At 60.2% G+C, this 22378-nt stretch overlaps 1 protein-coding gene across 10 annotated transcripts in view; it reads right to left on the minus strand.

Moving 5' to 3' along the window:
- SBNO2 (strawberry notch homolog 2) overlaps nt 1-22378 on the minus strand; it is a 41927-nt gene that overhangs the window by 14206 nt on the left and 5343 nt on the right. For 5 of the 10 annotated variants that reach the window (XR_014057176.1, XM_081502453.1, XM_081502454.1 and 2 more), the window contains exons 2-4: nt 13954-14145; nt 11040-11113; nt 10323-10428 (exon numbers count right to left, since the gene is read on the minus strand). Coding sequence is in view for 9 of the 10 variants with exons in the window: in XM_081502453.1 (XP_081358579.1) it covers nt 10323-10428; nt 11040-11113; nt 13954-14073 (300 nt within the window). In the remaining variant the exon portion in view is untranslated. Of the gene's footprint in view, nt 1-2982; nt 3121-10322; nt 10429-11039; nt 11114-13953; nt 14146-22378 lie in introns of those variants that run through there. The other 5 variants (XM_081502456.1, XM_081502455.1, XM_081502458.1 and 2 more) reach the window with 3 other exon arrangements.

Genomic DNA, 22378 nt, shown 5'->3' on the forward strand with positions numbered 1-22378 from the left:
GGGGTGGGGCCAAGGCAGAGGAGGAGGGAACAAGCCCTTTGGGAGCACCCAGCCCGGCGCACCTTCCACAGGTCACCGCCTGGTGGGAGGAGGGCCACGGACAGGTGGGCTGAGGCGGGCTGCCAGGTAGGCTGCATGTGTCCCACTAACTTGTGGCGGGGGGTGGGGGAGGCTAGGAAGGTGGGCGGGGCAGACCAGCTGGGTCTCCGACTTAGGGACTCAAGATCAGTGGACTCTGGGGAGAAAGAGACTTGGAAGGGACGCCGGGGAGTGGGGCCCACCCGATGTGTCCGGCTGGGGCCTGGAAGCCGGAGCTGAGCTAGCTCCTGGCTGGGTGGGGGGGTAGAGGGGGCCGTCCCCTCAGCCCCAGGTCACTAAGACTAGGCCCCCTGGCTCAGGCAGTGCCAAGCCCTGCCCCACGCCCCTGCAGAGTGTTTCTGGGGCTCCCCTCCCACTGATCTACATGGGAACCACCTGCCCCCGCTCTGGGGTGAGGGGACCTCCAGGTGACACTGACCAGCTTCCCCAGACCCCCATGCTCCCATGCTAGCAGGCAGGGGAACCCAAACAGGCTGGTGGGACCCACCGTGCCCAGACAGGGGGAGTGGCAGGAAGGGGTATGGCAGGGGCGGGGCCAGGTCAGCCAGTCTGAGGCTGCGGGCCCTGGGAAGACGGCCTCCCACAGCCTGGCTGCCCTGGCTTGGGGGGTTTGTAAGGCAAGCTTTCTGCCCACCAGGCCCCTACTGGCCCCTGCCCCCTGCCACGCACAGCCTGGTCTCACGGTGTTGGGGGGATAGACCTCAGCCTCCCCCACCGCCTGCAGTGCTAGGACCTTGTGACCTGGTCAAATCCAGGCGAGAGTGTGAATAAAATCTTCGAGGTTGGGACAGAGCAGGAAGGGAAGCAGGAGGGGAATGCCAACCCCAGGAACGGGAAGAGGTGCTCCATGATCCACTTGAGGCTCCTGGCACCCTCACACAAGAGCTGGGTGACTCAACAGGCCAGAGCACCCATCTCAGGGGACACTGAGGCAGCGAGGGCTTGGAGGTCTGGCCTGCCTGCTCCCCGGCCCATCCCTGGTCAGCTGGGGTCAGAGGTGGCCCATCCCGAGCCTGGACAATGAGGAGGTCCCCAGACTCCGCAGGCTGGCTGGGGTGGGGTCTGGGTACAGGCAAGGACAGCTGTCCTTGCTGAAATCCCCTGGCACCACATCTGCGTGGTCCTCCCAGCGGATGGCACTGAGCTTGGGCAGAGTGATGATGGCCCAGGCCAGCAGCCAGCAGCCCTGGAGCCCTGAGGGGTTGCCCTGCTCCCTGAAGGCAGAACAGTTGCTGAGCAGTGGGCAAGAAGCGGGGTGGGGCTGGGGGGCCAGCCCTGACCATGGCAGAGTCCCTGGGCTGAAGGGGATTACACCCTCTGAGAGGGCTGCATGGAGACCCTTCCCAGGACAGTGTGCAGGGGAAGGACACTCCCTCCCCCATGGAGGAGCCAGGAGGTCAGGTCAAGGTTGGCAGCAGGGATCCCTGATGTGACAGGTGAGGGCACGTCCCCTCCTGGGTCCCTCCCCTAGGAATCCATGGTCCCAGGGTGACCACAAGAAAACACCAGACAAGCCCAGACTGGGGACATCCTGCAGGATGCCCGACCCGGGCTCTCCACCCACAACTGCCCAGGCCCCCAACCCCAAGAGGAGACAATGGCAAGACCAAGGGGGCCTGGTGACATGCAGCCCTGGGGCAGAGAGGACAAGGGGAAGTGCAGACCCTGGCTGAGGATGACACGTCAATACCAGCCCATCAGCTGGGATGCAGGTGGTGCTGAGCTGAGGTGTGACCCATGGGGACCCTGAACTGATCCACAGCTTCGCTATAAACCTAACCCTGTTGTGAAAAGTACAATTTATTAAGGAAGTGGGCGTCCCCAGTCTGTGGACACTGTCCCCACCAGATGCCCGGGGGGGGAACCAGCATTGTCTGGGGGCCCCTGGATCCTCAGGGGCAAAGGGAGGTGGGGCCTCACTCGGGTCACCAGGGCTGGGGGTGGGGCTCCCAGGGCCCCTCCTGCCTTGGGCAGAGTGGGTGTTTGGATGGGAGTGAGAGGGCGCCTGCCCATGTCAGGACCTGACCCCCGGCAGCCGCAGAAGACCTGCAAGACGACCTGAACCCAGATCCACCCTCTCTGGGTCCCAAGGCCTAGTCAGGCCAGGGCGGCAGCTCCCCGGCCCTCACCAGAGCCAACTCAGCAGCCTGTGTCCACCCTACCCCCAGTCACCTCCTGACCTGTGTCCCCACCCTGCTCCTTCCACTGCAGCCCCTGAGTGGGGAGCTGGCTGGTTACCCTGACAGTTCTCTCAGCATCCCAGAGATCCCAGACCAGTGAGGAGCTGGGGGGACCTGGAGGAGCTGCCCACGCAGCAATGCCCCCATCTCACGTCCACCACCAGTACCCAGCAGGATGGAACAGGACAGCCCTGAGGCTGGACCTGGCTCTGGGTCTGCTCAGCAACCCCTCCCAGCTGGGGAAGCGACACCAGAAACGCCCTTCAGACACAGATCCAGGGGCCCCGAGGACAGACCGGGGAATGGAGGGATGGCAGGACAGGAGTGAGGGGAATGAAGGGAAGGGGGGATGGAGGGATGGGAGGACAGAAGGACAGAAGGGACCATTCCTACCTGTCCCATCAGAGCCCGTCTCAAGCCGTGCCCCACCCCAGCCCATGGAGCCAGTGCCGCCGTGCCCAGAGTGCCCCCAAGACTCCAGGTGGGGTGGCTCTGGCCCCCCGTTGTCCCCCTGCCTACCCTCCCTGGCTGTCCCCACATCCCACGTGGCTCTGCTCGGAAAACTCCAGCGGAATCACCCTGGCTGCCAAAAGAGCCGGACGGAGCCCGCCCCCCTCCCCCCCCACCGCCGTTGTTCCCACGGGCTGGGCCCGCCCACTCTGCCGCCCCGCCGGCCCTGCGTGCCCGGCAGGAGCGGGATTACCTTGCTGATAGTGGCAAACTGCAGCCAGAAGCGCAGCTGGGACATGGTGATGGCCGGGGCTCTGGGAGGCAGCAGGAGCAGCTGCCTCATGACCGCGGGGGCTCAGCCCGGCCGGCCCTCAGCCCTCAGCCCGCGCCCGCCCGGCTGCATTTGCATGTTGGTTTAGTCACCGCCGGCGCCTACTTCCCCTAAGGCCGGCTGACTTTCAGGAAATGATGCCTGCCTGGTAAGTCAGGGCGATTACTGGCAGAGTGCAGAGAATTACTGAACGGGGCGGATTCTAGCCACAGACGGCTGTCAACAACGCCGGCCTGCCGCCACCGGCCTGAACCCTGCTGCTGCCAACCTGTACCCTGCTGCCCTGGCGCCCTCCCCGCCCCAGCCTCAGTTTCCCCAAATCGTTGCCCCCCAGAGCCCAGGCCCAGATGCGCCTGGCAGGGACCATGGCTGTCCTGGGGGTGCTCATAGCAGGAACTCAAGGGGCACAGACCCCGTGCTGTGGGGAGGAAACCAAGGCTGGCCCCTCCTGGGTCTGCCCTTGGTTCCTCAGCCTGCACCATGACCTTCACTGCCTGTCCTGGCTGCCCTACGGCTGACCCTCAGTGCCTGCCTCCCCAGGCGGCTCGGCCCAGGGCCTTTGCCCATGCTGTAGCCCCCCCCCCCACTTGGAGGGCCACCCTGGCAGGGCTCTGAGGTCCCATCCAGCTCCCATTCTGCCTTGGCAAGGGGTTTCTGTCCTTCCCCCACTCCATCTCCCTCTGCGACCCACATCCCAGCACAGAGGGAGAGATGCAGGCAGGGCCAGCGGCTGGGGGGCACAAAACCGTCAGGCTAGGAGCCCCATCCTGGACTATTTCTTTTGATCACCCCCATCTCAGGACAGTTCGATGCCGGCCCATAACCAGGAGAAACAGGTGGGCCTGTAGGCCTCCCTGCACCTGCCCAGTGCCCCGGGACTCTAGTTGGGGAGGGTCCCTGGGGTCAGGGAGACTTTGGCCTGATGTTGCAACCTCACTCAGTCTGCAGCCCACAGCTGGGGAGGAGGTTGGGGGGTACATGGCCTGGAGGCCACTGCTGAAGGCAAGGAACATGTAGAAATGGCAACCAGGAGAGGAAGGACATACACAGTCTGGCAAGAGGGAAACGCAAACCGAAACCAGTAGGACACACTCCACACCCGCCGGAATGGCTGGATTCATGAAGCCGACAGGGACCACTGTGGGAGGATGAGGAGAAATTGGAACCCCACACGGCAGGTGGGCTGTGAAATGGGGCAGCATCCTCAGAAGACAGTCACCCCAAGACCCTGTGATTCCACCGCCAGGCACCCATGAGGGGCAACGGACATACAGGTCCACATGGAAACCCACACATGCACAGCAGCCAAAGGTGAACACAACCACGTGTCCCTCCATATCCGTGAGCATCACTCAGCCATGGAAAAGAGGGAAGCCCTGACACTTGCTACCGTGTGGACAGACCCCGAGAACACAATGTTCCGTGAGAGAAGCAGACAAAGAAGGACACACAGGGTGTGATTCCACCGATGGGAAATGTCTAGAACAGGCCAATCCACAGACACAGAGAGTGGGCTCCTGATTGTCAGAGGCTGGGGAGTCATTGCTAATGAGGACGGGGTTTCCTTTTAGGGTAATGGAATGTTCTGGAATTACATAAAGGTGGTGGTTGTACAGCTGTGCAAATATGCTTTGGAGGAATGAATTTTAAGGTGTGTAAATTCTGTCTCAGTTTTAAAAAGAACTACTAGGAGACTGATATGAAAAGAAGACCCACAAAGGACAAGCACAAACTTTTGTTATTATATTTCAGGGGCAAGAAACTGGTCGGATTGCCAGGAGTGGGCTCACACTCTGTCCCCTCTATCTTGTCACCAGATGGCTGGTTGTCCCTGTCTGACGTGGGGCTGCCCAGCTGCCGGGATGCTCTTGGGTCCCCAGGCCACCACTGGGCTGGGCACGTAGGGGTGGATGAGGCCCATGATGGGACCCTCTTTGGAAATGGGGTTGCTGCAGAAGTAGCCAACTAAAATGTGATCATGCTGGAGTAACGGCTGGTGCCCTTACAAAAGGGAGGTCTGGATGTGTACAAAGAGAAGATCGGGTGAAGATGGAGGTGCGAGGGGCGTGATGGGACCACAATCCTGGGACACTTGGGGCCCAGGTGCTGTGAGAGGCAGGACAGGCCCTCCCCCCAGAGGACCCCAGAGCAGGGGCCTTGGCCATGGAAGTGAACCAGGGGCTTCCCATGGGAAGCAACTGTGCGCTGGTGGCCAGTACCAGGAGCTGTGGGAACTGCTGGCTGGGTAGGCAGGGCCTCCAACTGTGGCAGATGCACCCGCAACGCAGATGATGCTGCTCCTCCCCCCAACCCGTGTAGGATGCTGCTGCGAGTTTGTGAAGCATTTTCCTGAGCTGTGACCTCATCCTGTTTCCCAGAAGCCCAGCTGGCAAATGGACAGTGCCCTCATCCAGGCCCACCTGGGATGCCTGGAGGGACCCTCAGGGCACATGCTCACCCTGACGACAGAAAGAGAAGGGCTCAGTGCATCGCATAGAGTCCCCCTCTCCAGGGCCTGGAAGAGATGCAAGGATCCAGGGAAGCTTGTGAGGAAGGGACAGGGTAGCATTGCTCCCAGGGGGCTGTAGGGGGCTGGGCACTGAGGGGCAGCAGAGGAGGGCGGGTGGTTACCCCTGCAGCCAGGACTCCAGAAAAACCAGAGTGGGGAGGACCAGAGGAGGGCCTGGAGGGGCAGGGGCAGGGACAGCTGGAGGCACAAAGCCTGGAGAGGTGTGTCTGGAAGGCTGAGCACTCCCCCTCAGCCCTGACCCTAACAAGGCCCCAAACTTCCCCCTGAGGAGATTCAGTCACATCTGGAACACATGCTCACAGCAAAGTCTGTACATGCATGTTCACACCAGCATGATTCACAGCAGTTGAAAAGCAGAAATGACCCACAAGTTCACCCACAGGATGGATAAACACAACGTGGTCCCTCTACACAGTAGAATATGACTCAGCCAGGAAAAAGGCTAAAGCCCAGACCCCGGCTGCCACGTGGAGGGGACCTGAGAATACAATGCCCAGTGATAGAAGCAGACACAGGAGGACACACAGGGTGTGATTCCAGTGATGGGAAACGTCCAGAACAGGCCAATCCACAGACAGAGAGTGGGTTCCTGGTTGTCAGGGGCTGGAAAGGGGGTGGGGGGTGACTGGTCATGGGGGTGGGGCTTCTGTTGGGGGATGGAATGTTCTGGATCTAGAGGTAATGGTTGCACATCTGTGAATGTACTAAAACTGCTGAATTGTAAGAAATGCAAATAATATCTCAATTTAAAAAATGAAGAATGAAGAAAAGTCATATCCCCCAAACACAAAGTACACCCTGGGCTTGGAGACCCCACATGGGGCCCCTTGGGCTGTCAAGGGTGTAGGGGTCTGAGTGGCTTAGTGCCAACCGTGGTGCACAGTGGAGGGACTCTGTGGACGCTGCCCCAGCAGGGGTCTAAGTCAACCCATCAGCAACGAGACGCATTGACACAGGGCCTTGGAGTTGATGTGTTATGTTTGTGGGCATCCCGCCAGGGACTCCAACCTCTCCCAGTGTGGGGTACCCTACAGACACCTGGTTGGTTCTCTTCGAAGCCTTAGCACACATATGGGGATATGGGGGCACACAAGTGTAGTCATGTGGGTTGTACCTGTGATGTCGGCCTTGGCCATGTAAGCTGCTACATGTAATGTGCAGGGAAACTGGGTGAGGCGGTGAGAAAAGTGAAAGTGTTAGTCACTCAGTCGTGTCCAACTCTTTGTGACCCCAAGGACTATAGGCCGTCAGACTCCTCTGTCCATGGGATTTTCCACGCAAGAATACTGGAGTGGGTTGTCATTTCCTCCTCCAGGGAATCTTCCCAACTCAGGGATTGAATCTGGGTCTCTTGCACTGCTGGCACATTCTTTACCATCTGAGCCACAAGGTGAGGCAGGGCGCTCAGGGATTCTCTGTACCGTTTTGCCCACTTTGCTGTGAATCTAAGATTTTTTTTTTCTATTTTTTGGCCACACCATGTGGCATGCAGGACCTTACCTCCTCGACCAAGGATGGAACCCACATCCCCCTGCATTGGAAGCAAGGAGTTCTAATCTACTGGACTGCTAGGGAAGTCCCTGTAAGGCTAAGACATTTTAAAGTTCATTGTGTTTCATGAAAACCTTCAAACATAGAGAAAAGAGAGTCAGGGATGAAATTTTCAGCAGACCCCTCCCTGGCTAGAACTAGGGTCCCCAGCTGTGGTGGCTCAGCGGGCGCCTGGTCTGACGTCCAGGACTGTCCAGACAAGCAGAGCTACCTCCAAGTGGGACCCAGACTGACCTCTTGCCCTAGACCTCCAGAGCAAATTCCCTCGGCTGTAGATCCCTCCCAGGTAACTGGTGGATGGGTACCCCCATACAGAGGCGGGCTTGACCCCACCAGGTCCTGGGCTCAAGCCGGCTGTGTGGAGCCTCCAGGGAACTGCTCCAGACCCCAAGGGAAGGCAGGGGTAAGCTTTTCTGCTTGTGGGCTGTGAGGGTCACACATCCCCCCAATAGTCTTTCCCCTTTCACTTTGGCTAGCAGGAAACTCGGGGCTCAGGTTTAGTTACTGGGGGGATGTGTTAAGGCCTGCAGGTGTACACCCACTGCCTGCCCCCAGTCCAGGTCTGCACTCCCCATTCCAAAACTCCTTCTGACATACTAACAGAAGCAACCGCTTCTGGTGTGTGTCATGGCCCTCATGAGGGCTTCACGTGATGAAGCGGCTGTAATAAGACTACCCCGAACTCCACGGCTTACAACAGCACGTTTATTACTTTATGGTTCTAGAGGTCGGAAGTATGAGATGGGTTCATGGGACTGGTAACCTCTGGAGGCTCCAGTGGAGCACTGGCTTCCCACTTTTCCATCTTCTAGAGGTACCGCATCCCTGGCTCGCGGCCCCTCTCTCCATCCTCACAGCCAGCAGAGCAGCATCTCCCGTCTCTCTGCCTCTGACCCTCTGCTGCTGCTGCTGCTAAGTCGCTTCGGTCGTGTCCGACTCTGCGACCCCATAGGTGGCAGCCTACCAGGCTCCCCCGTCCCTGGGATTCTCCAGGCAAGAACACTGGAGTGGGTTGCCATTTCTCTGACCCTCTACCTCCCTCTTATAAGGACTCTATGATGACACTGGGACCCCAGGAATCCAGGGTCATCCCCATTTCAGGGGCCTTAGCTTAATCCCACCTGCAAAGTCCCCTCTGCCCCATGAGGTGACATGTCCACAGGTCCCAAGATGAGGATGTCTTTGGGGCTGTCCCTGTGCCAGCCACCATGCAATGTCACTCAGTCTGAACCAGGAGCAGAGTGGACCTACCAGGCCGGAGCTGGGCTGGGAAGAACTTTGAATGCCAGGTGCACTCTGGACTCCGTCCTGCTTTTGGCCACAGCTACAGGGGTCCCAGGGGAGATGGAGGATGCTGATGACAGAGTCAAACCCTGGCTGCACTACAGTCTCACATCTGTGTGACCCCATGGTCAGCAATGGGGTGAGAGCTCGTTTGAAGACGTTTCACTGCTTTAAAGGGAGACCTGGTCCAAGTTGCCCCCGGCAAAGGAGACTGGAGGGTGAGTGGCCTGCAGCCACACTCTGTGAGCTTCTGTGGGGTAGATGTGTGACCTCCAGTGAGGGGCCACGCAGGGTGCTCTTCCCCACCCGTGACAAGAAGCGGATGCAGTGCCCCAAGGAATTCTTGGCTTGGAAGCCATGTGAATTCTTGACAGAGCCCAGGAGGCGGTGGAAGCGGTGAGTGGGACGGGGAGCGAGGCACCTGGGCGGCTGCAGGAGCTGGGTCAGCCCACAAAGGCTTCCGCTGGCCCTGGACTCAGAATGGCCCAGGCCTCAGCCATCCAGCACAGGATGTCCCAGCAAGGGAACAAGTCTGGACACGGAGTCAGGCCCTGGACCCAGTGGACAAGAGGCCCATCAGCTGCCCAGAGACGAGGGGCCACGGCGGATGCCCTGGGAGTGTGAACCCACCAACCTTCCTCTCCTGGGTGGTCAACAGTGTCCTCACGGACCAGTGGCAGGCAATGGAAACCGCAAATCCTTCTATAGAGTCTGGGAGGCTAGATCCACGGGCCTCCTGTCCCCACTCCACTATCCTTGCCCTTGGGGCCTCAGGGGTCCCCAGGGGCAGGCTCTGCTCCCCGGGCCACAAGACCAGCATGTCACCTTCTGGGCAGCTGTAAAGGTCACTGATGGGGCAGCTCAAATGATAGACATATCTTGCGTTTAGGGCAGGCATCCAGGGCATGGCATGGTGGCAACGCCTCCAGGCTCTGAGATCTCCCTGCCTCCCCAGTGCCCAGGTTCTGCCTCCCTCATCACATGCCTCCCCACGCTGTGTCTCTATAGGGACTTCTGGCAAGGTTAGGGCCACTCTAACCAGAATGACCTCAGCTCTGTCTTTACTAATTGACCCACAAAGTCCCGACAGCCAAGTAGTTTCTCATCCTGAGGTCCCAAGAAGATGCGGATTTGGGGGGGGGTGCAGTCATTGCAGCACACACCCCCACCGCCCCTGTCTAGATCTCTGGCCAGTCCTGCTGCCCCTGGTGTGTGTAGGCTAGTCGGAAGGGCCTTGGCCTGGATCCATGTGAGTCCAGTGGGCCTGCACTGGCCTGTGTGTGCCGTGGCCTTTCTCAGCCTGTCACTTGGTGGGGCCCACGAGCTCCCACATTACGAAAGGAAACCTGAGCACCTGACACCCCCACCCCAGCCAGTCCACTGGATGGTCCCCAGACTGTGCACTGAGTCTGCCCAGATACAGGAGCCACTTGGGGGCTGAGGATTCCAAACTTCCAAGGGAGACTCAGCACTACACAGCCCCTGTTGCCCCTACTTCCTGCCCCCAGGTGGGGGTCACCCTGGCACTAAGCCCCCCCCAGGATGGCACTGGGCTTCTTCCCGCAGACCCCTCTGCAGCTCTCGATCAAGGGCTGCTGAGTGGAGGGAAGCATGGCACCACCTGTGAACCCCCTGGACGAGGCATGGGGATTGTGGACCCACCAAGGCACCCGAATGGAGCAAGCATGGGTATGGGCAAAGCGATCAGGTGCTTGTGATGCGGTCTGTGACCCGCACGCAGGTGGAGTGACAGCAGATGGGCCCCTGGCCTCAGTGACATGACCTCTGACCCAGCGCCCCTGCTATGGAAAAGTCACACCGGCTATCCCGCCACACAAGCCCCGTCCGCTGGCACTAACACCCCCAAGAGGCGCGCAGCCCAGCAAAGATCTCCTACCTGAGGAAAATCACTGCTCTTTGGTGGGAAGCTGGGGGCAGTGGCCACAGGGCCATAGCTGGTATCCGCGCAGGGCTGGCCCATGATGGAAGAATTCATGAACTGGCTGGAGGAGGAAAAGGAAGCTGAGCCGGTGGCGTGGTGGGACTCTGCCCACCCACCCCACATACAGGACAGAGGTGGGGGCCAACAGCCTGCAGGAACAATTCTGGCACCTCAGAAACTCTGCTTAGGAGGGGCCCACATGCCCATGTCCCCAGACATGGAACCCCAGAAAAACCTTGAGGCTCTGGCTGCATGTTCTTTTCATGCCCTTTGCACAGGCCATTCCTTGGCCGGATTCCAGGCTTGCTCCCCACCCGGCAAACTCCTATTTATCCTTCAAAACCCAGCTTGCCAATGCCCTTCACGAAGTTGCCCTCTAGGCTCCTTTCAGCCCCATAGTTTCTCACTGCCCACATGATGTCCTCACAGTGGGGCCCTCCCTGGCTCCCTTGTCCCCACTACTGCTGCTTGTCTCCCTGGAGGGTTCTTGTTAAGGCAGATCACAGCAGGTCAGTCTAGGGCTTGGGTCTCAACTCTCCTGATAGGACACTGAAGCCCCACTCCCCGACTGAGAGCTCTGGTTCCATTTAGCCCTGACTGTGGGATGGAGAGGCAAAGTGAAGCCCCTGTGGGTGGGGGCCCCCAGCAGGACCCTGGGAGCTGGACACTTACTGGCTTTCACTGGAGAAGGCTGGGTATGTCGTGGGCGAGAAGCTGTTCCACCAGGGGTAGTGCAGCATGGTGTCCTATGACAAAGCAGTGGGCGTCAGGGGAGGGGGTGGTGGGGCAGCGTCCCTGGTCCCCCCCACTGCCCTGGGGCAGGGTCCAGAGGGCACTGAATCCCTCCCTCATCAGGGGCCTCCCAGCAGGTTCACTGTGCATCCATCTTCAGAGGGCCGGGGTGAACAGGAAGGTCCATAGAATGTGACTGGCTCAGAGGGGGGGCACATGACCCCAATGTGACACCCCTCAGAGGCTGTGGGGGGTCTTCAGCTGGATCTGCTTTCGCTCCCTCCCTACCAAATGGTGAGGCCTGCTCGACTTGACCTGGTGCTGTGCTCTGCCGTGTCAGGGTGCCTTCGGGGGCACAGCTGGGCACAGGGTGGATCCTGGGTTTGTGCACAACCTACAGCCCCATCTGATGCTACACTTGGAAGCCTGGGGTGCCCCCTGACGTCTCCCTCAGTCAGAGCCTTCCCTGGGATTTTATACTTGCAGCCAGTGGGAGTGACACCACCTTCAGAAGGCAGGCCTGGGGGACCTGAGTAGTCCCAAGATGGGTCCCTGCGCAGGCTAGCCAATCAGAGCCTGCCTGGAGACAAAGAGGCTGGCCCTCCCCTTGGGGAGGAGAAGGTCCTGGGAGATTAGCCAGGAGCTTCCCAGGCCAGGTGTAAACTGATGAAGGAAGATGACACTCCTGCTCAGGTGTGCAGCAGATAACACGGAACTGCCAGATAAGATACAGAACTGCCAGTGAAACCAGGCCAGTGAAATTGGAATTTCAGATAAAGAAAAGATAGCTCTTATTGTCAATACTGTGGGCCAGTCCCAATGTGGCCTGAGGGGCCACCCCCATGTTCAGTGGCCCAAGAGGGACAGGCTCTGTGCACAGCCCAAGAGCCTGCTTTGTGGGCTCTAACTGCCCAGAGCAAAGCTCAGCCCCCACACGGCACCTCCCTGTACTCAGGTACAGGATATCTTGGCCCAAATATCCTCCCCTCGATTCCAGTATCTCAGCCCCTGCAGTCCCCATGTGCTGTCCCTGCAGAGCTTGTGTCCTGCCCCATGGCTGGCTTCCTGGGTCACCACCATGGGACATGGCAGGAGCCTACTCCCTGCAGAAGAGCTCCGTCGTCTGCAAACCTGCCCAAGCTGGGGCTTGCTCTAACCCAGGAATTCTATTCCAGAAGCATACCCCCAGGGACTCATCCAGGAGCAGGGAGAAAACGCAGTGGCACTATTTATAGCGGCAGAAAACTGGAATCGCCCCAAAGGCCAAACAACGGGGAAATAATTAAGCAGATGATGGGACGCTGAGAAGGAGGAATCCTAAAGGGTTATTAAGAATGACAGGCGCAGGCTCTGAGCCCACGAAACGGAGAGACACGGCATGTGAGGAGGAACACACCTCATGCCACAAGTCAGAGAGGGCATGGGTGGGCGGAGGCTTGGAGAGAGGCGGGGCCGAGGAGGGCAGGGCCTCTGTGGGCGTAGCTGGATGGGCATAGGCAGTGCCTGGGGGGAGGCCTGGCCTGAGGCTGTAGGGGGTCTTCAGCTGGATCCGCTTTCGCTCCCTCCCTACCAAATGGTGAGGCCTGCTTGACTTGACCTGGTGCTGTGCTCTGACGTGTCAGGGTGCCTCAGGGGCACAGCTGTGCCCAGGGTGGATCCTGGGTTTGTGCATGACCTACAGCCCCGTCTGATGCTACACTTGGAAGTCTGGGGTGCCCCTTGACGGCTCTGGGCCCTTGACCTGGAACTTTGCCTTGCCCCAGAGGCCTAGTGCCCGGCCTCTCTGAACCCCAAGCTGGATCCTCGCTCTCTCCCCCTGACGATCTTTCCCTCCCATCCCAGCAGGTGTCAGGGGAGGACACTCCCGAGTGTACCTGCTGCTGCTGCTGCGCCCACGCAGCCCACATCCCACTTGCTCCCCCTGCCGAGCAGCTCAAGTCTCCCCACAAAGGCATTCAGCTTCTTTTCTTTTCTGCAGGGAAGGAGCCCCGTTCTGCTCCAGGCAGGCTGGACTCGCTGGAGTATGCCGGCCCCTTCTCTGTGCGAGGCCTCCATACCCTCTGTGATATGAGGAGGCCCGGCACCCGCAGTCGTTCTATCACTTGCAGTTCTTTACTGCAGCCGTCAGAGCTCGGATGTGAGTGAGCTGTCCCTCGGCAGGTGGAAGCATAAACCAACCGTGGGACATGCAGACAATAGAAAGAAATGGGCTGTGAAGCCATGGAAAGACTCAGAAGAGCTCTGCACACACAACATTAAGGGAAAGAAGCTGGTCTGAAAAGTCTACACAGTGTGATTCCCACCCTAGGACATTCTGAAAAAGGTGAGACTCTGGAGAGAGAAGGATGGATGGGGGCAGGGGGGTTTAGGGTGGTGACACTGCTTTGTAATGCTGACCAGTGGATACGGGTCACCTGACATCTGTCAAAACCCACAGAACACCTAGCAATCAAACTGAACCAAATGTCACTATGGTCCTCAGACAGTGATGCTGATGGGCATCGGCTTCTGGGCTCAGCACCCTGAGGACCCTGAGACACTAATGGAGGGGAGGGGCATGGGGAGGGTTGTACGGGACCTTTCTGTGCAGTTTTCCCATAAACCTAAAACTGCTTCAGATATAAAGTCTTGAAAAATAAGGAGAAAGAAGTGCTGCGGCAGAGTGGATGAGTGTGACCAGCCAGCAGTCCCAGCCATTGACATCTCATGGGTGAGGACAGTCACCCAGGCCGAGCGTCCCCAAGGGCCAGCCGAGGTCCTGGCATTAGAAATCTTACAGCAAACATGTGAGGGACTCGGGAGTGGTGCATGACCCCCAGAGGGTCCACCCCACACACCCGGGGCTGGGGCTCACCTGGACGCTGGGCCCACACAGTGGGGTCTGCAGGGGCGGCGGGCTGTATAGGACGCTGCCAGCCGGCGGGGGCTCATGCGGAGGGAGCTCCCCGTCCATGGCGGGCCCCACTGCCAGCATCAGGGGGCTCCAGCAGCCAGGCCGCAGGGGCAGCTATCTGGGCTTCTTGCTCCGCGGCGGCGGCATCATGACCTGGGGAAAGACAGGCATGTCCCAAGGTTGCCCTCCAACCCCAAAGGGTGGGGAAGGGTGCCTCTGGGGACAGTGGGCTGGGGGTGGCAGGATCCCCAGGGGAACCCTCAGATGACCCCAGCCCACCTGACTACCCCACCCACGCGGGGGCTGTGCTGGGGGATCCATCAGGTGCCCCGTCACTCCCTCCTAGGCAAATGGCAGAGACCTCCAGGATGAGGGCAGCCCCTTGGGGGTGGGGGCCCCGCTGCATTCCCACCCTTGTTCTCAGGCCCCTGAATCCTGTGGGCTCTGGGGCCACTCCCGCCACCCACAAAGGGAACCTTGAGCCCTGGGAGCCTACCGTGAGCCACAGGGACACACCCCCAGATCTGTGACTAGCGTCTGGAAGAGGTTTAGCCAACTGGCAGCTCTGAGCTAGAGGGGCTGCAGGGCCACGGGAGCCCCATCCTACTGCAGCCAGGTCAAGTGTGCCAAGGCTCTCTGGGCAGCTGGGCTGAGCCAGAAGGAGCCCCCAGACCCGAGTGGGGCTAGGTAGGGTCGCATAGGGTCTCACTGATAAGGGGGGCAGACACCCAGATGGGGAAAGCACGAGGGACGACCCAGCCCCATGTGATCTCCCCACCCCGCCATGCCCACCCGCCCACGGCCTGGGTAGAACCGACATACTGCAGGCCACATCGCCAACGGAGGGCTAACTGAGTGCCCCGCAGGACAAGGCCTCGGGACGTTAATCACCCAGAGAGGCAGGAAGGGGAGGCGGCTGCCACTCCCGGCCAAGCCCTGAGTGAAGAAATCCTCAGGACTTCCAGTAATCTCTGCCACACGGAGTCTTGTGCAATCCCGCGGGGGGCGGGGAGGGCCGCCTGCACCCACTCGCTGCCCGTGAGTGCCTCACCCGAGGCCCAGAGGGACAGGGGCTGCGTTCAGCCCTTCAGGAAGCCTGTGGGGGCTGGGCTGCCCCACCTTGGCTGGAGATGCTGGCAGGACGCCAGCCCCCCAGCTCCCAGCAGGACCTGGCTGCACCATGAGGAACACACGGCTGCTCTGGGACCTGTGGCCTCGGTCAAGCGGATGGTCAAACCCAGCTCCACGTCTAACAGTGGGATAACCTCCAAAGATTCAGGGCCCAGAGCTCCGTGAGCCTCAGTTTGATCATCAGGAGAATGGGCTGTTTGGGCATAAGTCTTGTCAGGAGCTCCATGGAACCCGGAGCCTCCAAGACCCCAAGCCATTCAAGCGACCACAGCCATCACAGAGACCCTCAGTTCAAGCTCCTTGATTCAATGGACTCCTCAACAGGTCTACGTGGGGCCAATCCTATACTCACTCCCAGGTGCTTCTCAGCTCCACAACTGCAGAGGCTGGGGCTGCTCCCTTGGGAAGCACCATCCAGAGACCATGGCCAAAAGGCACAGGAGGGGAACCCCTGGTCTGTCCTTGGGGTGCATGGAACCCCAAGGACCCCCACTGGCAGAAGGCCAGGCCTGCATGGCACCTATTCTGAGTGGGCCTGCAGGCTCAGGCCCCATGCTGCAACCCAGGGCATCATGTCCTTCCAGAGGAAGAGGCTGTCCCCGTGGGGAGGGCTCTCTATGTTCTGTGGGGGGAGTCGTGACTGGGGGGGTTCCTGTGACGGGACCTGTCTGTCCTGTTCTACCAAGACGTGGGGGGGGCATGCCCTGGGGACCCCAGAAGTCTTCTCTGACCAAGCAGAGCATTCAGACCTAGACCTGGAGGGGTTGTGAGGAGGGGAGCAACAGGACTGTGAGTCGAGAGCCGCTGGGGATCGTGAACCCAGATGGGGGGAGGGGACATGGTGCCACCTGGGGGTTAGCAGCACCTCACCCGGCTACACAGTAACCTCAGAGCCAGCAGTCCTGCTCCCACGTGTCCACCCAGGGGAATGGAGACACGCCCACACAGCAACCTGAATACTCACATCCACAACAGCCAAAGGGTGCATACAGCCCGAGTGTCCCTGAGTGGATGATGGATCAACACACGTGTCCCTCCACACCTGGGAACATCCCTCAACCACAAAAAGGGGTGAAGCCCTGACACCCGCTACCACATGGATGGACCCTGAGAACACGATGCTCAGTGAGAGAAGCAGACACAGGACACAAAGGGTGTGATTCTACTGACGGGAAACGTCCAGAACAGAACAATCCACAGACACAGAGATTGGGTTCCTGGTTGTCAGGGGCTGGGGTGGGGCCGACACTGTGCCCACCACCATCCCCACACCCCCAGAGGCCACCCCTACAGCATCACCATCCTTGGATGCCCAGGCGCAAGGTCGTCTCTGGGCCCCACAACCAACTTCAGCCCACTTCACCCTGTTGCACCCTCAAACAGTCCTCCCACCCCCTCACTTTCTGACCTCTGCTGAGCAGCCCCAACCTGCCCACCCCCCTGGGGTCAGGACAGCGTCACCAGCTCCCAAGCTTCAGAGGCTGCACTCCCCGGGTATGAAGGAGGTGGGGCCACAGCATGTTTGTTGAGACGTGAGCCCCACGGCACGTGCGGCAGGGGTGCTCGCTGGCAAGGTGCTCTTGGGGAGGGGCCTGCACTTCACCCAGCTTTGAGTTGCAGGATTTCCTTTTGAGATCACATTTCGAATGAGTCATTGTAAAACAGCAAGATCAAGGAATTGGTGGCCTGGACAGGATGATGGCGGGGCAGGGGGTGGAATGTGGGAAGAGGCCTGATCTGGGGCAGCCTGATCCCCGGGATGCACCCAGCTGGTGGGTGACCATGGCCACCCCTGCCTCTCGGCTGAGCCCACTTCACCTCGGTGCCCCCGCCAGACCTCAGTGCAGGGCCAGTGCCCCCGGGGTGGGCCATCTGATGCACACTAAGGGCTCAGCCCCCCAGGCACCCTCGGAACCAGCCACCTGGACCCCTGCCTGGTGGTGCCTGGGCTCTGGTGGTCACGTGTTACCAGGCCCCCGAGGAACCCCCTCTCCAGGCATGAGGGACCTGCCAGTCTCCCCCAGGCTGCAGGAGAGCAGTCCTTCTGGCCAACCCTTGGCTGGACTCTGAGCATTGGCCCTGGGATGGGGGAATGAGTAGGGGGCTGGTTGGGGGCAGTGGCCTGGGTAGAATCAGGGGGCCGGGTCTGGGATGTCTGGGGGAGGGCTGGGGTGGGGAGCCCCCTTCTTGCCCCACTGGTCAGAGCCAGCCTAGGGTCAGTCCCCAGCAGGGGTACCCAAAGTCTCCTCTGCTCCTGATAGAGGGGTCCAGCCGGGTCAGGATGTGCTGCAGTCAGAAGGGCAGAGGGTCAGGGAAGGTCAGGCAAGGGAAAGGAGCTCTGTCCTGGGGGCACTGGCCATGCCCCGAGGTCCCATCTGGGCTGGCTGGCACAGCTTACTCTGTCAGAACCCCCGGAAGGGGACAGGCACCTGGATGGCCACCTCCATGGGTGGGCCAAAAAGGGAGGGGATGGGTCCCAAGGGAAGCCTCAGGGGCCCCTCCTCACTGACTGACCAGGCCAGGTACTCAGGTGGGACACATGGGGACACAGGGCCAGCTGGTGAGCGACAGGGGTACAGGGCTATGGAGGAGGGCCCAGCGTGTGTGTGGGAGGAAGTGATGGAACAGGGGAGGCATGCTGGAGAGAGGGGTGCCCCCCAAGCTCAGGTCCACCAGGAACAGGCCCTCACTTAGAAGCAGGCTCTTCACAGACAAAAGGAGTTAAGATGGGGTGGTGGGGCCTGTGTCTTTACAAGAGGGAAATCTGGACACAGAGACCCTGGGAGCGGCCGTGTGGCAACGGAGGCAGAGACAGGGGTGCTGTGCCCACAAGGCCAGGACACCAAGGACTGCAGGCCACACCAGGAACTGGGAGAGGAAGGAAGGACCCTCCCCTGGAGTGGGTGGAGGGAGCACCGCCCTGCTGTACCTTGATCTCAGACAGCTGGTCTCCAGAATTGGGAGAGTAAATCTCTGTGGTTTAAGCTGAGCCTGTGGTCAGCTGTTACAGCCGCCCATGGACGTTCAGATGGAAGGCAGAGAAAAACCCTAGCTGGAGGATAACCAACCCCAGACCCAGGTGATGGAGTGATGTTTGCAGAGATGAACGTTTATGCAGAAGAGGAGACCCTAAGGCTGAGTCCTGTGGGCACCGATTCAGGGTCACCTGCACTGGCTGTGTCTGCGCCCGCAGACCTGTCTGCTAGCAGGCACAGAACCGCTGGCCCAGGGTACTCTGAGCGCCAACTGTGGGCCAGGTGCTTCTCAAAGCAGCTCCCACACCTAGAGGGCCACCTCGAACCTATAAGGACCTGCCGGAGTCTCACAGCCCTCGGGAGGCCAGTCAGCAACCCTACCAGCTCTGACGACACAGCTTTGGGGCATGGAGCCCTTCATACCCAATCGATGGCCCAGAAGGGAATGGGGATGAGGACAAGGAACTTCTTTAGTCACAGCTGGAAATGCTGAGCCTAGGTCTCAGGGCCCTGATCCCCACTCTCAGGCGTGTTCCAGCCTTATCAGGAGAGAGCCCGCAGGATGGTGTTCCAGCTGGACCCCCCTTGCAGCTAATGGACCTTCCAACCTGCATCCATGTGGACAGGTGTGGAGTGGCTGCCCATGGTGATAGTACACATGCATGCAGGCTTCCTCTTCTGGGAAGTGCCTGCTCAGGGCTCGTGTTTATTTGTGGTCTTGAAAAGGCTTTAGATACACTGAGCTTGTGGTCTCTTCTGATCCCTGGATCTTTCTCCCCTGAGTGGACATTAAGCTGAATCTTGCAGGCCTGACATTCTAGTCCTTGGACACTGATGTCCAGGGTCGGCGGGGAGAAGAGTTTGTTCCTCCTGACGCTTGCTGCTTGATGACAAGAGTCTCAGGCCAGCTGGCACACCAGGTCCCTCTGCCCAGCTCCTTGGAGAGCCCAGAGACAGGCAGTGGAGGGTGCTCCCCACGGCTGGATCACACTAGTACTAGGCGAGTGGTCAGACTGGCCAGCGCCCTCCTTGGGCTCCTGTGGTCCAGCCTGGTGCCAAGTACATCATAAGAGACCTTCGCCCAAGCCAAAGGGCACCCCTGTGCTGGGAAGAGGGCAGACACTCCTAAGTCGCAGCAGCAGGGGCCCCAAGACCCACCGACAGGCTTGTGTCTGATTTTCCTGTGCAGATGAACATCCACAAACTCAAACCCTCCCCCAGGCCTGCAGGTCAGACATCCAAGCAAGCTCGCCAGCCCTTGGCTCTGGGTCTCCCAAGGTTGGCTCAGCGCTGACAGTGCCGGCAGGGCAGAGTTCTCCAAGGGGCTGCCCCATGGTTAGAGCAGCCTCAGTCGCAGCATATGGACGCCCCTGAGCTCTGACCCTCAGTCCCTTTCGGCCTCATTGGAGAGAGTCCTCGGCTCATGAGGACCCCGTGATGACGCTGGGGCCCCGGGGACCCAGGGTCACCCCATCTCAGGGCCCCTAGTTTAATCCCACTTGCGAAATCCCTTTGTATGTGAAGGGACACGTCTGCAGGTCCCAGGATCAGGACGGGGACATCTCTGGCGCCCTTACTGAGCTGACCCCAGAACACAGCTAGGACATAGCCCACGAGTGGACAGGTGGGCGGTAGGGCTAGGCACGGTAACACCCCAGAGGTGCCTGGAGGTGGTGAAGCCCCCGGTGGCCCCTCATGGGGCAGCCTCTTCAGGGCCATGGAGGAGCTGCAGGCTGGCGGGGCCTCCCCCCATCCCCCAGTGCAGGAATGTGCTGGGGCGTCTAGATGGGCAGGTTCTGCAAGTCGAGTGGCAGGTCTGGATCTGGTGGTGGCAGCTGCACTCCAATTCTGTCCCAGCATGGGACGCCTTCCTTCAGGTTCCCATGGTGAAGATCACTCACCCCCAAGGGTGATCCGGACAGTCCCCAACACCCACCTGGGGGCTCACTCACTCTGAGTCCTGCCCCCCAGATAACGGGCTGAGCTCCCAAATCTGATGAAACCCCCCTTCAGATCCCTGGTCAGCTGACATACCCCAAGCGACAGCAGAAGGGCCCCCACAGGGCTATGGGTGGGTGGTAGGGAAGGGTCTCTTGCCCCACTTTGCAGTTTCCAGGGCGGAGCCACACCCCCAAGCTGGGAAAGAGTGGCCCTGGTGGCACTGATCTTTAAGGACACACCAGAATGTTCAGAATAGGAGAGGGCTCAGGGGCGGAGTGCTCAGGCTTGCCCCCCCCCCCACTGTCACAGCTCCTGGATCAGCCTTCCCTCACGGCACCTCACCTCCAGGGGAGCCCTGGCTCCTGGTAGCTCTGGGCATCTCTGAGCAGGACTCTCACCCCATCCTAGTCTGTGACTCAGAGTCACACAGGCTCCCTGCCCCACAATTCTACCCCTCCCCACTTCGTCCCCACTTCCTGGGTCAGCCTCTGACCCCAGGCTGCTGTGACTCCCGCCCACCCGGACTCCTGGGAAATGCCAGGCGCCAGCCTTCCGGGATGTGGCCCGGCAGGAAGGCCAGAGAGGCCACTTTCGGTTTCACTTGGGGATGGAGGCCAGGCTGGAGGCACCTGCCCCTCTCTGGGGCCCAGGGGAGGCTGGGCAGCGCCTGGCACGGAAGGGGTGCCTGAGGACCCAGGGAGGTGCTGGGTGACCACTGCTCCCCCGCCCCACCCCCTGCAGGCGCCAAGTTCAATGCCTTCCCCGAAGTGTCCCGGCTGGGAGGCTGCGGACGCCCTTTCTGCCCCATGGGCAGCACAGGGGGAGTGTAAGGCTGACCGGGGAGGAGTCACTGTAGTGGGAGGGTGGAGGGGGTGGGGGGGAAATGTGCCGAGTATCCCAGCCAACCGGGAGCCTACAGGAGGGGTCAGGGCACTACCAGCTACAGCTACCAGGGCGCCTCCTCCCACAGGGCCAGGCTTCAGGGAGGGGCTTCTGGGCCTCCTACTGCCCACACCCGGCCCAGACACCCCAGCACCAGGAGCCTGCCTCCCCACAAGCCCACTTCCTGCCGGCAGCTGTCAGGGCAGAGCTGGGGCTTGGGGAGCTCCCAGGGGAGTCTTGTTCACCCTCCATAAAACAAGGAGATGGCATCTCCTCTGCCCTCTTCATGGGGCCAGCCGACACCCCCTCACCCTAGGCCAGGCCCTGCTGTCTCTCCTTTTTTTTTTGTCTTTTTTTTTTAACCACTTTTCTGTTTTATGGAGACACAATTCACGTGCCATACACTTAATCCACCTAAAGTGAACAGCACAGTAGCCTTCAATACAACCACAGACTCGTGCAACCACCACCTCCATCTAATTCCAGAACATTCCATCACCCCCAAAAGGAGAGCTCACTCCCATCAGTAGTCTCCCCCACGCTCTCCCCAGCCCCTGACAACCAGGAACCCACTCTCTGTGTCTGTGGATCTGCTTGTTTTGCACATTTCCCACCAATGGAATCTCACCCTGTGTGTCCTTCTGTGTCTGCTTCCCTCACTGAGCATCGTGTTCTCAGGGTCCACATCACCATATATAAATGACAGGCTTTAGCAGTAGGTACCCGGGCCAGCCCAGAGCATTAGAAATCGCCCTCACCTGAGTCACCCACTTGAGGACAGGGCAGCCACAACCCCCAGCGAGGGAGGCTGGCAGCTGTCACCACGGCAGGAAGATGCAGAAAGTTGGCTCTGTCCCAGCCCTGCTCAGCTGGCCCACAGGGGACTGACCTGCCAGCAGCAGGGGAGAGGGCAGTTCCAGCGGGAGTGTTGGCCCATGGACACCAGGCTGTATCTGGGCTGGGCAGACAGGGAGATGGTGGGCGAGCAGGGCTGGCCAGGCTTGGGCCTGAGTGACCTCGCGCCTGGCCACTCCAGGCAGCTGGCTGTGGCCGGCCCTCCCCACGCCTGACCACGCAGCCCTTGGCTGTGGAAAAGTGGCTGGAGACGCTCCAAGCTGGCCCACTGACAGATCGCACGTACGCAAGGCACACACACATGCACTCTCACATGTATGCACACAGGTGACACCACGCACAAGTGTGCATGCAACACTCACACGTGACATACGCACACTCTGGCTCGTACGTGCACTGCTGCACATGTGTGTGTCCACAGACACACACTGGCACATACGTGGGCAGACTCACACACACCCCCTGGACCTGTGCAGCTGCCCAGGGGACCCGTGTCCCCACTCTTCGTGTCAGCCTCTAGGTGCCCCCACTTCTCCACGACCTGACCCCACATGAGGAACAGGCAGACCCCGCCTCCACCAGTGGCTGTGAAAGCTTCACGG

The sequence above is a fragment of the Giraffa tippelskirchi genome, chromosome 6, assembly GCF_054371585.1.
Source record: "Giraffa tippelskirchi isolate mGirTip1 chromosome 6, T2T-mGirTip1v1.2.pri, whole genome shotgun sequence".
Classification (NCBI taxonomy): domain Eukaryota; kingdom Metazoa; phylum Chordata; class Mammalia; order Artiodactyla; family Giraffidae; genus Giraffa; species Giraffa tippelskirchi.